This window comes from Crotalus tigris, unplaced genomic scaffold (assembly GCF_016545835.1).
Source record: "Crotalus tigris isolate CLP2741 ecotype Arizona unplaced genomic scaffold, ASM1654583v1 scf7180000019095.371713, whole genome shotgun sequence".
Lineage (NCBI taxonomy): Eukaryota > Metazoa > Chordata > Lepidosauria > Squamata > Viperidae > Crotalus > Crotalus tigris.
In genome coordinates, this window is record NW_024097372.1 from 201,370 (window position 1) to 217,239 (window position 15,870).

General features: G+C 37.5%; 1 protein-coding gene across 1 annotated transcript in view; it reads left to right on the forward strand.

Annotated features, from left to right (window-relative positions):
* The first annotated feature begins 6,359 nt into the window (after positions 1 to 6,359).
* The window catches only part of RASA1 (RAS p21 protein activator 1), a 55,103-nt gene continuing 45,592 nt past the window's right edge, over positions 6,360 to 15,870 (forward strand). Inside the window, exon 1 of the mRNA XM_039359599.1 lies at positions 6,360 to 6,854. Coding sequence (XP_039215533.1) covers positions 6,433 to 6,854 — 422 coding nt within the window. The 5' untranslated portion in view covers positions 6,360 to 6,432. The remainder of the gene's footprint in view (positions 6,855 to 15,870) is intronic.

The window sequence follows — 15,870 nt, forward strand, 5'->3', positions numbered from 1 at the left end:
CTTGTTAATTTTTTGCTAGCCAACTGAGATAACATCAAGGTTGGACAACTCACTGAAATTGAACCTCAATCATTATTGAGAGTCAATATATGGCTAAGTCCATATATTATAAAAACTCTGTTTGGTTAACAGTTGAACAAACCATAATTGGTTAAGTTTAGGTACCGTAATAAGACAAATCTAACCGTATCATGGTATGACCAAAGGTGTTTTTTCAGGAGGCAACTGGACTTGTTTTTCTTTTGAAGACATTTTTTTTCTTATCCAAGAAGCTTCTTCAGCTCTGACTGGATGGTGGGGAATGGAAAGATTTATATTCCTTTCTGACAGCTGGTCATTTGCATTCTTTTAGAGAGTCGTTGAATGCAAATATTGTGAGAATAAGAATACAAATGACCAGTTGTCTGCAAGGAATATAAATCCTTCCATTCCCCACCATCCAGTCAGAGCTGAAGAAGCTTCTTGGATGAGAAGTGAAACATCTTCAAAAGAAAAACTAGAAAATCCAGTTGCCTCCTGAAAAAGCTCCTTTGGGACATACCATGACCCGGATGACTGAGAATTTCTATAGATATATCATGGTATAGCACACTATGTTAATTCAATTAACAAAAATTGTTTAATAAAGTTTTATCCTTAATTTGGAAACTATACTATCCAAGAACCAAGCTGACTGAGAATTATAACAGCTGCTGTTCAATGTATCTGACAAAGCAGATTGGGAAGATGTAAATTGATTTAAGGTGCTTTGTATTACTCACTTTTAGCATGTGAATACTGTGATACTATATGTGTACTTATTTCACTTAAGAGGATTTATTTCCTGTCCTTCAAAGGCAAATGGTTAACGAATATTGCCAAAAATTATCAGTAAAAAACATGGAAGAAGAGAATGAATCCTTTCTTAGTTATTACTTTCATACTTATTGCATGGAGACAAATATTGCTATTAATTTGGTTGATAAAAATGTTTAACACTTGCAATTAATGTCACAATTTAGGAATTACATTGGGAAACACTGCATCTAGATTCAAACAGAAGATTTAATGTGGCTGGGAATAATTAAAATGTAGCTGTTGCGTACCAAAAGTAAATACTCAACCTGTCTGTCAAATATAATTACATATGCATACATAGAATTGTGTAGGGGATGATGAAAAACAAGAGTGTTTCACAAAAGTGTAAGTGCTCCCACATGTCCCTTTATTCTCTGTTAATTGCTGTGATTTGACTCTTTCACAGTCCGCCTCTCCCCCCACCCCAATGGAAGCACTCACCATCTGGCTGGTTGGTCTGTTTTCTTGGTATCATTCCCATTTAAGCCTTGCCAGTTTCTGTCTATTTTAAGTAAAACACTCATTAAGGACAGTCACAGCTGCCACACAGTGATATTTGAAAGGAAAATTTTGCCTTTGCTGAGGTGCCAAGATAATAAGAATAGCAAGTTTATGTCTGATGATTCAGCTTCTCTTTTCCTTGGAATTCATCTACTTTCATCTGCATAGCATGAAAGATAAACAATCACAAGTACCTGAGAGGTTAGAGGAATGACAGAAAGAGATTATTAAAAAAAGAGAAATTACTTTTATGTTACATAATATCTGATTGTTACTCAGGAAAACATAATCTTTTATCATGGAAATCTAGAAAATACTTCAAGCACAGTTATTTCTCCTTTTATTTTGCTTAAACCATACCATAACAACATGTGAATGGAACTTTCACTCTCCCTTAAAAAAATAAAATGACAGAATGACATAGGAAAAAGCCTTATATCAGAGAAAACTGAAAAAGCTGTTATAATCAAGTTTACCCCAACTGATCTGCTCCCTATTGGATACTCGGGGGTTTCATTTTCAAAATTTTCAGTTATGAATGCATTGGCTGGGAATTCTGAGTTATAATCTGAATACACCTAATGGTCAATAGTATTTAGAGAAACCTAAATACGATGCAACAGGCAACCTGTTAAGTGAATGTATATAGTCATATATTTCAGGAAGTTAATTTATATTGTTGAGCTCCTCATATTCTGGTACTATTCCATTTTATAGTTAATAGCATTTATTTCACATATGATTGCATTATATTTAGTTATGCATTATGTTTCTCTTCCAACTCAAATTACATATTTAGGAGGCTACTGCATATTGTATTCCCAAATAGCACATCATAAAGAATTCATTTGTTTTGCTGTATTTTTACACCACCTGAATTAAGGTCATGTGACTATAGCCATTTGTCTCTCTAGAGAACAGTAAATGGACCACAATTTAACTGTAACCTAATTAATAATATCTCACAACTGTTCTGTGCTTTGAAAGTTTAATGGTACCATAGGGCTTTGATTAAATATAATGGCATTTGCATTAATATTTTACATGAAACCAAAGTAGGAGAAAGGCCCAAAGGCAAATAATGCAACTTGTAAATCAGAGTGGTTATATTGGTAAAGATCAAGGCATAGATTTACAGGTAAAAACTGCTTCTTACATTCTAAATGCAGTTCTCAATGGAAATTGCCAAGTATATTTTTAACCTGATTTCAGAAAGTTGAACTTATTTGAAAATAAGGTTTTGTAAGGCAATATGAATTTTCAGAAAGGTTTAGAAATATACTTTATTGGTCATAAGCACATACAAAGCTTCTTCAAAGTATTTTCCTTCCTATCTCTTTCTACCGAACCCATAAGATTTTTTTTATGCTGTGCTATGTTTTGTGGCTGAACTGTTATACCTGTAGGAAATTGTGTTGAGGAATAATAGGGAATATTCACATTGCTTCTGACTTGCAGATATGCCACTTTTGTATTAAGAGCTTCTAAATATTTTTTTCAAACCATTTAAATCAGTATAGATTGCATGTTTGATAGGAGGATGTCAGATAAGGTAAGATAAAGCAAAGAAGGGGCCTGGAAATTAAATGCATTCATTAACTGGCTTTTTGTTTTAGTAACTATTTTCTAAAAATTATTCTAGTAATGATAATACAGTATTTCTGTACTGGTCTCCAATGAGGCAAGAGTCCAAAAAGTATAATGAATCCTTAGATGGCATTATTTTACATTCCATGTATAGTTCCATTTTTTTGTAATAACTAATCAATTTGTTGTCAGGAAAAAACATCATGTCAACATGTTACAAGTTACACAGCTGTAATATTAGATGTATTTGCAGCTTGCCAATCTGAATCCTCTCATCTGCTAAATTCACTTCTGCATTATAACTGAAACTACTTTAAGAATAAAGCAAGTTGACAATTTACTGCGACACCTGTCATAAATTCTAACACTACCAGATCATAGAGACGTAGTATATAATTGTGTTAGCCCCACTTCATTAAAAATGAACTATTTTTTGGCTTATATAGTTTAATTTATATGCATGAACATTTTCTTTGTGCAACTGCTTAGAACAGTCATACAACTGGTTATTTAGCAATCAGGTATGGCAGACCCCCAAAAGCTACTTACGGACTGATTTTGAAGTTATGAGATCCATAGTGACATGACTGCATTTTGAGCACTTGGCAATCAGCTCACCTTTATGGCCTTTTGCATTGAAACAGTAATTGTTGACGTTTTATGCCACTTTTGGGGCTTTTTTCCCCATTTCTCACAAAAACTACCCATTGGATAAAATGGATTCACTTAATGGCCATGGTGTTTGCTTAACTAACACCAACAATCCTACAATTTGGATAAAACTATATTAAGTTTTTAGACTGCCTTGGATCAGTAGTCCCCAACCTTTATGGCTTGGCAGCTGACCGAGGGGGGGGGGGGAGAGGGGAACCAGCCTGCACAAGTGGCAGGCCAGCATGCACACACTGCATGGTGCCACTCGTGCCAAGTTGAACTGTGTGCGCACCAGATTGCCACTTGCACAAGTCGAGTTGTGCATGTGCAAGCCGATGCACTGCTCATATGGTTCCAAATGGGCCATAGCCTGGTTATGGGCCACGGCCTGGGGATTGGGGGTTCCTGCTTTAGATTCTCCTTTCACCAATTCCCTGTTTTTTTCTTCCTAAATTAATTTTGAATAAAGCTTATATTTATTGTTGTTATCTCAGAACATTAGAGTTTTGCTGTTAATGAAAACATTTTTCTTCATGCAAGTGTATCAATACACTAATATTTTCCCATTTTCTGTGACAATATCTTAAATTAGAAAATTTAAGAAAGCACAGAAGAAAGCATATCCAGTGTCATTTTTCAACAAGAAAACAAATAAAGAAAAACATTACCCATCCTTATCACAATCACTTTGAAATTCAGCCCTTATTTCAGGACTGGATTAGGTAAGTTCCAATATAATGTAGAACAGAATTTTTCAAAATTATAGGGCATTTAAAATAAAAAATGCCAGTGGGTACTATTTCTCCTTATTGGTTCCTATAATCAGGGGTGGGCAATTAATTTTTCCAAAAGGCCACATGAGAAATTTGGACTTTTTGCGGAGGGGCACTGGCACACACACACACACACACACACACACACACACACACACACACACCACTACTGCCAGACAGGGATAATCAAATGGCCAGATGTGACCTATTGACTGTAAAATGCCAGGTCTGCGATAAACAGTGGAATGAATAGACAAACGAAGGAATCTTTGTGAGTGTAGTTTTTATCTCATCTACCAACCATCCATTTATTTATTTTCTGAGGGTTTTTAAAATTGTTAGATTCCAGAATCATTTTTGAGATGGGCACCCATATAAATTGATAGCACACTTTTCTTCCAAAAGATAGGAGTTTAGAAAAACAAAGGAAGCAGTGATGTGGGATGGGGAGAAGTTTCTATATCACCTACAGGTTTTGGATGAGTCCTTTATTTTTGGATCTTGAGTCCCATAATCTGTTCTATGTGAATACAACCAGTCTGAAATACCAAATAGGAATATATTAACATACAGCCTCAGATAAAATAATTTTGAAAACAACTATAATACTATAATGTACTGGCTGAGGAATTCTGGGAGTTGAAGTCCACAAGTCATAAAAGGGCCAAGTTTGAGGACCAGTTGTAGAGCGTGGAATGCTGCCATTACACTTGGAGGAGGGGTTGATATATTTATTACTTCGTTGGTTTATTGTTACTGTTTTTATATTTTTATTTTATGGTTGCTTTTAGTTTCAACAAGCAGTAACCTGCTCAAGTCTTTTGAGTTGGGCAAACTATTAACATTGAGAATTTAGCCCAGCTGACATTGAAGTAAGGATCACCTGCACAGAGAGGTTTATACCCAGATAAATAAATACAGACCTGTTTGCTCACCTTGATGACATCTTATTGGGGTTACATGTAAGAAGCATCTTGGGCTGAGGGGACCAAGGCCAGGAATAATCCTATTTCTAAATTGCAGCAAGCGAGAAAACAGCAGATTAACGCACAATCTTGAGGCATATTATCACATTTAACTTGCTTGAATTTTGTGGACCAGAGGCCCACAGTCTACAAAAATCAGTACCGTACCCATTGATTCATCTTTATTAGTATTTTTCAACACTGGCAACTTCAAGTTGCCAAAATTGAGAAACACTGATCTATATACCATGATACTAATTGCGGGACAGACGATAGCCTTTTTCTTTGCGTCGCCTTAACTACAAAGTCAAATATGGCAGTCGCACAAAAAAACAAACAAACAAAAAAAACCAACCAAATCCTGGCATATTTAAAATATGGCAAAAGTTTTTCGTGGGCCATAAACCTTTCCGCGCCTCTCAGAATGTCTTTATATGCCACGAACTCTAAATCCTTTCTCCGTAATCCGATGAAGCTGGTAGACTGCGCTGTTTCCTCTGCAATATTAGTCTCTTTCAAGTTCTGACACTCGGAAACGAGACGCTCCATTACTGATCGCCTCTTCTTTTTCCAACAGGACCAGAGGCGCCTCCTGCCCTCTCAGAAAGCTCAGCTGGCCCCCAAGAGCTCCACCGCCACTGATGCAGAAGTTTTTTCCGCTCTTTCTCCTCATGGCAGAGTGGTGGCCGAAAGGACGCGCATGCGCCTTGGAAAAGAATGGGGGGGTGCGGAGGAGAGGAACGGCAAGTGAAGAGACTAGGGGCGCTGCCGCTTCACAGCAGACCACACGAGTCCAAAAAGGGGGCTGGTTGAGGGAGCTCGTAAGGTGCTGTAGAGCCGCCGCCGCCTTCGGTGCCAGAGGCGGAATGTTACGCCCCCCCCCACCCCCCCAGGAACTGACTTGAGTCCTTGGCTACCGGGCGCCTCTCCCATTGTTCCCATTCCGCGTCTCAGGCAGCGCAGGTCCACCGGTTCCTCCCTTTCCCGCTGAGGCGAAGGCGGGGAACATCTCTCTCTCTCTCTCTCTCACCCCCCCCCCGTGCCTCTCGGCCGCCTCCTCCCGGCTGCGGGTTGTCCCATTAAAGGCGGAGAAGGGTAGGAGGAGCCGGAGCAGCATGATGGCGGCGGCCGAGGCTGGCGGTGAAGAGGGGAGCTCGGGAGCGGCCGGAGAAGCGGGGGGACATTGCCCACCCGCCGCCAACGCAGCCCCCCGCAGCGGGAGCAGCAAGAGCGCGGCTGCGGTTCTTCTAGGAGGCTCCGGCCTGAACGCCTCTCCCGCCCCGGGCTCGCTCGCGGTGGGTTCCAGGCCTGCCCCTGCGGAGATGTCCAAGGGGCTGCTAGCGACGACTCTACCGCTTTCCGAGAGCGGCGGCACCGCCGTCAATGCTGCCGGGGGCTTCCCTCCGCTGCCGCCGCCTCCGCAGCCGCCGCGTCCGGCCGGGGGACTGAGCACCGTGGATGAAGGCGACTCTCTCGACGGGCCCGAGTACGAAGAAGAAGAGGTGGCCATCCCACTGAACGCGCCCCCCACGAACCAGTGAGTATTCCCCCCTACGCCCCGTCCAGTCTAAGGATTTAGATGAGGTTCCTTCCCAAGAGTCTCGGTTTCTAATACCGCACCCAGTGGAAGTGTGTTGTGTATGTCAAACTCTGAGCAAGTCCCGAAAGTTTCTTTGCGCCGCCTTTCTCTTCCCGCATCCCGTTGGAAGCTGCTTAGTCAACTGCCTGCTTGCCTGGAAAAACTGAAAACCTGAGAATTAAGTCTTTCCCCTGGCCCTTCACTTGAAAAAAGTAAGAAGCATCGAGGCTCATATTTGACAGTTTTCCTCCGCTTTTGCCTAAAGCTTCCCAAAGTGGTATTTTCCGAAAACTTAACCGTATTTTTAACAGTCCTCAATATTTTCATCTAAGGAATCCATGACTAAAGTCAAAAATGCTGTATGATACTTCCTTGTCTTTAACTATAGAATTTTCTGCATATAAAGGTTGCTATGCTACCATGAAGTAACACATACTTTGTATGCAAAGCTTTTTCATAGAAGATGTAAAATAAAAATTTTAGTAACATCCCTCTGAAATAACTTAACATAAATACAGCTTGTCACCCTTTGCATCTGGTAACCTGTCTCTAACATTAAAAATGTCACTTTCTGTTGAGTTTAGGCAGAAAAAGTTTTTTGAATAGATATTTCTGATGAATGAAAGAAATGTTATGTATTCTGATAATGGATTAACTTTGAAAGAGGCGGAGATGTTGATCCTGACATCAGAGCAGGTTCATGTGGGGACTGAGAAGCTTTAGGTACTTACAACTGCAAAGCTTTAAACAAGCTTTCTGCAGTGTATTTAAAAACAGAATGGGAAATAGTTTAGCTTTTCAAAGGAGGCAAAACATGCTTCATCTCATCCACTGCAGTTAGTGCATAATCCAGTGACTTCTTATTTCCAAAGAGACTTCAGTCTTCCTTTTATGAGCAGGACATTGCACAAACTAGATAAAAATTGTTCATCTATTAACAATTGAATTTATTGAAATGGCACATAGTTGCTAAAATGAATTTTGATCCCTGAATACTATTTCCAAGGTCAAAACTATTATAACATAAAGCAGAGATGTTTTATTTAGGTTGACCACAGCTGATGCCCTAATAAACCCAGCATAGATGCAAAATTGTAATGGAAAATATGGATTTATCCAATTGTCTACTGTGATTCTTCCCTGAAAAGGGAAAAATGTATCAATGACAAATTATAACTATTTTGAATTCATTTATTGTGTTCTTCCAGTAGTAGCCTTATAATCATTTTTACAAAAATATTCCTGAGATTTCTCCTTGAAAAACTAAGGACAAATCTGCTGCATCCAAATATTTCAAGTACATTATGTTAAACTATGTTTACATTATGCATATAATACAAATTTACAAAAATGAGATAATTTCTGATATTTGAATAATGTCATTGCTAATTGCTGTGAAAATAGATTAAATGGACATTTAGGAGTAATGCCTTTATCTTTTATTGATTTAAAGCAATTATTTGATTATTGAGAGTTGGATGGCATACAAGAATTATTGAGCTGGGCAGCATGGAAGTTTAATAAATTATTATTAATGGTAATCTGTCTACCCAACTACTCCATTGGATCAAAAGTTAACTATATGCTATTTTGTATACTACCAGTCAGTTTTGATGAGACGAGCAACTATATAAATTGATTGATAAAAATATTTTTTTTGTATTTTAAATATGTGTGCTACTGCTTTATTAACAAGATAAGTATAAAAGTATTAAAGTAGTATCTCTGAAGCTGTTAGATATTTGCAGCTTCATAAAGGTGAACAGTATTTGGATCTGAAAAAGATATCTTAGCTCTGTACAGATAGTTCCTTAAAGGAACCAATCCATTTCCTGGACTTGCATGTTACTTGTGCAGGCATAGGAAAATACCTGTTAGAGTATAATAGGATATAACACTTCTTTTTTACTTCCTTAACTGATGCCTGTTTGAGCTTCCATTAGGTATAGAAAGTGCCCATGGTAGATCCAGATACTATACACCTGCACTTCTTTGCAGCCATTGTGGGAGGTCTGCTTACAAAGTCTTTCTGCACTACAAGTCTGGCATTGTGATATTATAGTGCAAGAAATGAAATGTGGTAATTTAGGAAGGATTGGAAAATTGAAATTCATACGTTGCCTAGACAAATCCCTGAAATATTCTAGCCCTGGAAATTGCATGCTAATGAAAAAGGAGAAAATTGTGCGTCCCTCCCATCACCACCACCCAGTTGGTGTCAGTTGGAATTTAGATTTGGTGATCCTTCACAACAGATTCTTTTTCCTCTGCTCCCATTGCATAGCTCTGACTGCTAAACAAGTAGTCCTTGACTTACAACGGTTTATTTAGTGACAGCTCACTGAAAAAAATGACATGACCATTTTTCACATTTATGACCATTGCAGCATCCCCATGGTCATGTGATCAAAATTAGACTCTTGGCAACTGACTCATATTTATGAACTTTGCAGTGTCCTAGGATCATGTGATCACTTTTTTGCGACCTTCTGACAAGCAAAGTCAATGAGGAAGCCAGATTCACTGAACAACTGTGCTACTAACTTAATGACTGCAGTGATTCAGTTAACTGTGGCAAGAAAGGTTGTAAAATGGGGTGAAACTCACTTAACAAATGTCTCACTTAGCAACATAAATTTTGGGCTCAGTTGTGATCATAAGTCAAGAACTACCTGTAGAGTATACTTGGACATATGAACTCAGTGGAGCTGGACTTTTAAGTCAACATATAGAATCATTATAAAATTATTGAACTGTTTGTAGAGAATTTTATTAATTATTGTACTTATTGTGTAATCTGAAAAATACAATTGAAGTAACATTTTGAAAAGAGCTGTTGTATATATCAACTTTAATGACATATTGTTCTGTGTAAACTTTTTATATGTTTTATTGCTTGCTTATGTGTAAAAGGATAAGATATAAATATCCCATAGAAAAGAGAGGAAGTTAATGCAATATTGAAATTAATATGAACATCAAAACAATAAATGAATACTGTCCATCATCTTTTTAAACTGAAAAGTTCTACGAAAATTACTAAAACATCTATGGAGTTGAATGCAAGTGCTTTTTTGGCAGGGCAAGATTTTCTTATTGATAAATAGAATTATAAATGGAATTAATTTGGATTTTATTTTTTAAAGGAGAAAAATTAAATACTTTTGTTAACATATTAGTAATTATTTATGCCAAGTTCTTAAAGAGATGGGAATACCAGACCATCTTATTTGTCTCTTGAGAAACCTATATGCAGGTCAAGAAGCAACAGTGAGAACTGGACACGGAACCACTGATTGGTTCAAAATTGGAAAAGGAGTCCGGCAAGGCTGTATACTGTCGCCCTGCCTATTTAACTTATATGCAGAGCACATCATGAGAAAGGCATGGCTAGATGAATCAAAAGTTGGAATTAAGATTGCCGGGAGAAATATCAACAACCTAAGATATGCAGATGATACCACTCTAATGGCAGAAAGTGAAGAGGAACTAAAGAGCCTCTTGATGCGGGTGAAGAAGGAGAGTGCAAAAGTTGGCTTTAAACTCAACATTAAGAAAACCAAAATCATGGCATCCGGCCCTCTCAATTCCTGGCAAATAGATGGGGAAGAAATGGAGGTAGTGACAGATTTTATTTTTCTGGGCTCCAAGATCACCTCAGATGGGGACTGCAGCCAAGAAATTAAAAGACGCTTGCTCCTGGGGAGGAAAGCTATGGCAAATCTAGACAGCATACTAAAAAGCAGAGACATCATCCTGCCAACAAAAGTGCATATAGTCAAGGCCATGGTTTTCCCAGTTGCAATGTATGGCTGTGAAAGTTGGACCATAAGAAAGGCTGAGCGACAAAGAATTGAGGCCTTTGAACTATGGTGCTGGAGAAGACTCCTGCGAGTCCCTTGGACTGCAAGGCGTTCAAACCGGTAGTCCTTGAAGAGATCAACCCCGACTGCTCTTTAGAAGGCCAGATCCTGAAGTTGAAACTCAAATACTTTGGCCACCTAATGAGAAGGAAAGACTCACTGGAGAAGGGCATAATGCTGGGAAAGATTGAGGGCAAAAGAAGAAGGGGACGACAGAGAATGAGATGGCTGGATGGAGTCACTGAAGCAGTAGGTGTGAACTTAAATGGAATCCAGAAGATGGTAGAGGACAGGAAGACCTGGAAGAATGTTGTCCATGGGGTCGCAATGGGTCGGACACGACTTCGCAATTAACAACAACAACAAATTATTTATGCACACACCAATATATAGAAAAAGATTCTTACTAACAAAATTTAATTGATCTTGTCTTAATAGTGTGAAATTTTAAAGTGATACTTGGTATACTTTTCTTTTATAGATGTGATTCAGGATGATTTGTACAGATATTTAGTATGCTTTATGTATAGAGCTGATACTACAACAGAATATCTGTGGGAATTTGAGATATTACTTATTTCATTTATATCCTGCCTTTATTATTTTTGCAAATAGCTATAGATGAATATATCCAACACACCTTCCTCCTATTTTCCTCACAACAACCACCCTGTAATAATATATTAATAAACTTCTTGAGAAAATTATTTCTATTTGGTAGAAGTAAGATATTAAGTCCTGTGTGTAAAAATATTTTAGAGGACTTCACAATGCAGTTGTAAGTACAGAAGATGATTTAAAATTGAAAGTTGTTTTTCAAAATGTGTATTTGAGATTTCATGATGCAAGTAAATTTGCAGTTTATACCCGGTATTTGGTGCTCTAGCAACATACTGAAATATTGAGAACTATTCCAAGAGTATTTTGGAAATATTAGTTTGATATGTTTTAATCTGGAAACTGTAGGGAAGGTAAATAAATCTCAAGTTTAATTTTGATACAGTATTCATAATTGTGTTTAAATTTAAAAAAATTGTCACGTTTGTCACGTTTACATTATGAGAAATTTCAAGTAAATTTGTTTGTAAGTTTTTGGCTTACAAACCAATCATTTAGTGACTGTTCAAAGTTTCAACAACACTGAAAAAAGTGACTCATGACAGTTTCACATTCACAACTGTAGTAGCATCCCCGTGGTCACTTTATCAAAATTTGGATGCTTGGCAACTGAAATGTATTTATGTATTTATTCATCATTTGTGACCCTCTGACAAGCAAAGTCAATGGGGGAGCCAGATTCACTTAATAACTATAACTAACTTAAATGCAGTGAATCACTTAACAACTGTGACAAGAAAATTGGGGCAAAACTCACTTAACAATTATCTTGCTTAGAATGGAAATTTTCCCTTGATTGCGATCATAAGTCACGGACTACCTGTACCTCTAAAGGAAAGTTTAAATCTTTTAAGATTGAAAAAATAGGCAATGATTATGTTATAATCATATATACATTATTAGTTCAATTGTGAGGCTCATGTGAGAAAAAAGTTAAATTTCAGTAATATAATCTGCTACTGCAGATTTAAGTATTGTGACATCTAACTTTCTTGCTGGTTTGTAATTTTTCTATTATAATATCTAGATGTATAACTAGAACACCCATAAAAAGATAATGATTTCTTTCCCAATTGAATAATATATTTTTGCATTCTGCAGCAGTGTGTGGAACTGTGGGTTGAAATTCCATTCGTATTTATATTGGAATAAGCACTTACAAACTCATTGGGAATGAATCAAAGGCTAAAGGGACATGGACAATATACATGAGAATGTTTTATTTTATTTTGATCACCATATGACTACTGCAAGGTATTACCTTTGAAGACAGCTTGGAGGCTGCTACTGATGCAGAACAGAACAGCCAGATGACTCTTATGGGAAATCCATTATTCATTTATTTACTTTATCTATATACCACCTGTTCTTGAAAGTTCTGAGTAGCTAGCAATCAAAAGCACCATCAACCTTTTACAAAATAATAAATAAATCCACTGATAAAATAACCACAGTTATCAAAATATTACAAAAAGAATATACAATATACATAAGTGTCTGCTAAATTCAGATCTTGAATCACAGCACACCCTTTTCCTTAGCTTGATGGAATAACCATATCTTAACTGTTGTCCACAAATATAAGGAGAAGATTGGATCTCCATAGATTCCAGAGAATGCAAATGACCAAAATACCTGGTCACTTGGACTGTTAACATTTTGTACTAACTATACTTTCTGAACCTATGCTAACTTTACCTATGCTTCTTGAGGATACCCCATGTAGAGCCTATTGCAGTAATCTAACCAGGAAGTAACTGAGTCACAAGTCATTGAACAGGGTTTCTTAGTCCAGAAATGGCCAGAACTGACAAGCAAGACAGCTGTACAAAAACCCTCTTAACTGCAACTGCCACCTTCTAATCGATCGAGAGTTTAGTCCAGAGGGACTCTCAGCCTTGCAAACTATCTCTGAATGGGACATGGAATTCCTTTCAGAGTCAAATATAATATTTTCATGGAAAAAAATTCAGTCCAGTTTGGAGGTATTCATTCAGATCTTCATGTGACAGTCTCCAGGAACTGGGTCAACACTTATGCTGTATAAGCATATGTATAAACCGCTTATTCCTTGCCAACAGATGATGGCCCCCTCCCCTTGTGGCTTCATGTAGTTGTTAAAAAGAAGTGGAGAAGATAGAGAACTTAACAAAGTAGAAGTCTCCAAGGAGCTCTTTCTCCCTCCCCCTTCCCCCAAGATTGGAACCATACCTAAAGAAGGAAGAGAATCACTGCAGAAGAGTATGTTTCCAATCCCCCAAAGGCAGTCCAAAAGACTGCAGTGTCCAGATTCCAGTTTGTTTGAAAAATTATCCAGAAGCGCAAGTGCAATGAGTATAGTTTTCATACTAAACCCTGCCCCTAACCTTATTGCCAAGATGTAACAAAGTTACATCAATTTTAGGGTGCTGCACTGGTTATCAGTAGACCTCTGGGTATAATTCAGAACACTAGCAATTCCCTGTAAAACCCTATGTCACATGGCACTGGGTTAGATTGGAGCTACCTCACTAACATATCAATATGTTTCCGGTTTGATCATGAACAGAGAGCTTGCTATCCTCACATGAAGAAGAAGCTGTGGACCAAAAGGAAAACCTTTTTTCCCTAGCAGTCTCTCCATTACAAAATGTCCTGAAGGTATATACAGCGCCTTCTGACATTCTTTTGTGGCAAGTCTTTAGCCAAGGATTAATATTTAAACAGCCTATCTAGTTTTATTTATATTTATGTATTTCCTTTAAATATTTTTTAATTGTTTTGTATATTGCCCAGAGCCTGAAGACTGATATTGTAAAATATTATTGTAAAATAAATGAATAATAAGCACTTTAATTTTTGAAAATTATATCCTGTTTTTCCTTCTGAAGCTCAAGACAGACAGACTGGAACTTTATTTTGGTAACTAACCAGTACAAATACTTTTAGTAAAATAAACAAAAGCAAAGTTAGCCCCTGATATCAGTGACTACTGGAAACATTTGTGAGCAAATTTAGATATGATGTAACAAAATTTTGGTACTTTAAGAAATATATATTTAGCCTGGTTATCTAACAAATAATGCAAATAAAAAATATTGAGTACCCTAGAAATTTAGATTAAAAAGGCCTATTCAGCTGGTGGCAAATATACCTGTAGTACTGATAGTACAAAAGAACATGGGTATTAGTTTCTATGGGATCTGTGTTACAGGGGCAGTATTGAGTTTCATAGGGTTTTTCCTATATTTCCCTTTCAAAACAGCTGTGGGGGGACATTAAATCAAGCTAAAAATAAACTCTCCTGAATTTGGGAACTGTAATGTCATATAAATATGAATCTGGTATAGAAATTAAAATTGGGTTATTTATAAATATGTTTTTTTAAAAAAGCAATTTCTGTTTGGTATTCTATGTCTAAGATTTTTTGCCTTAATATTGATCTAATCTTAAAGTTAAGATATCACTGGAAAAGCAAAGACACTGATCATAGATATACAAAATAGCCACCCTGTGAGATAGTTGGAAAAGAAGTCATCATGAAGCCAGAAGTGTATGATTCATGACAGAAATTCTGTTTTTTTTCCCCAAAATCACTTTACTTTAAAGTTACCGGATCTACAAGTAGTCCTTGAATTACAATAACTTGTTCAGACAATGTTCAAAATTATATTACTGAAAGAGGGAAACTTAAGACTGGTGCACAAGACTGTAGCTGTCTCAGCATCCCCACTGTTATGTGACCATGATTGGGGTACTTGGGTGCCTGGTCAACCTTGTAGCGAGCTGTGGTCTCATCATCTCTATTTGTGACATTTCCTACCTGCTTTCTGCAAGCAAAGTCAAACAAGCTCCCATAAGTCAATCCCACTGCTTTTTCTCCCAAGGAGCCTCACTACAGAGTGTGAAATTCTAGGCATCTTGTACTCTGAGCATCCCACCTATGTACCCCTACCACCCTTATTGTCACACCCAAGCTCCCTAGCACTACGTTACTCCCCACATTCTGAAACACCTGCATGCAGCACCTGCCTACCCTCCTGCAGCACCAATGCATCTTCTCTGCTCCTTCCTTGGGACTTCCACATTATCCTACTTAACAATCCGTATGGTCCTGGAGTTACGACAGCAGCCATGATTGCTGTTACTAAGCAATGTGGTATTAGGTCATCATACTTTACAACTATATAATAGAAATGGAAACTCAATTGCCATTGTAACTTGGGGACTGTTTAGTATTATACAGCATTATACAACTTTCTATGAAACAATGTTTAGTTAGGAAGCAGCAGAAGTGAAATTTCCTAGAAGGAAGATTGGTTGTAAATCTTTGTATTTGGCAGTCATGCATTGTGTAACAACACTACATAATTTTAAGTACACAGATCCTTTAATATATTTTGTATATAGATATCAGGCTGGTCCAAAGATCTAATATGGGTACCCATAATTTGGCCACTAGATGCAAACCTTGAGTTTTAAGTGTAGAATCTGTTTTAGGTTTATGCACATTA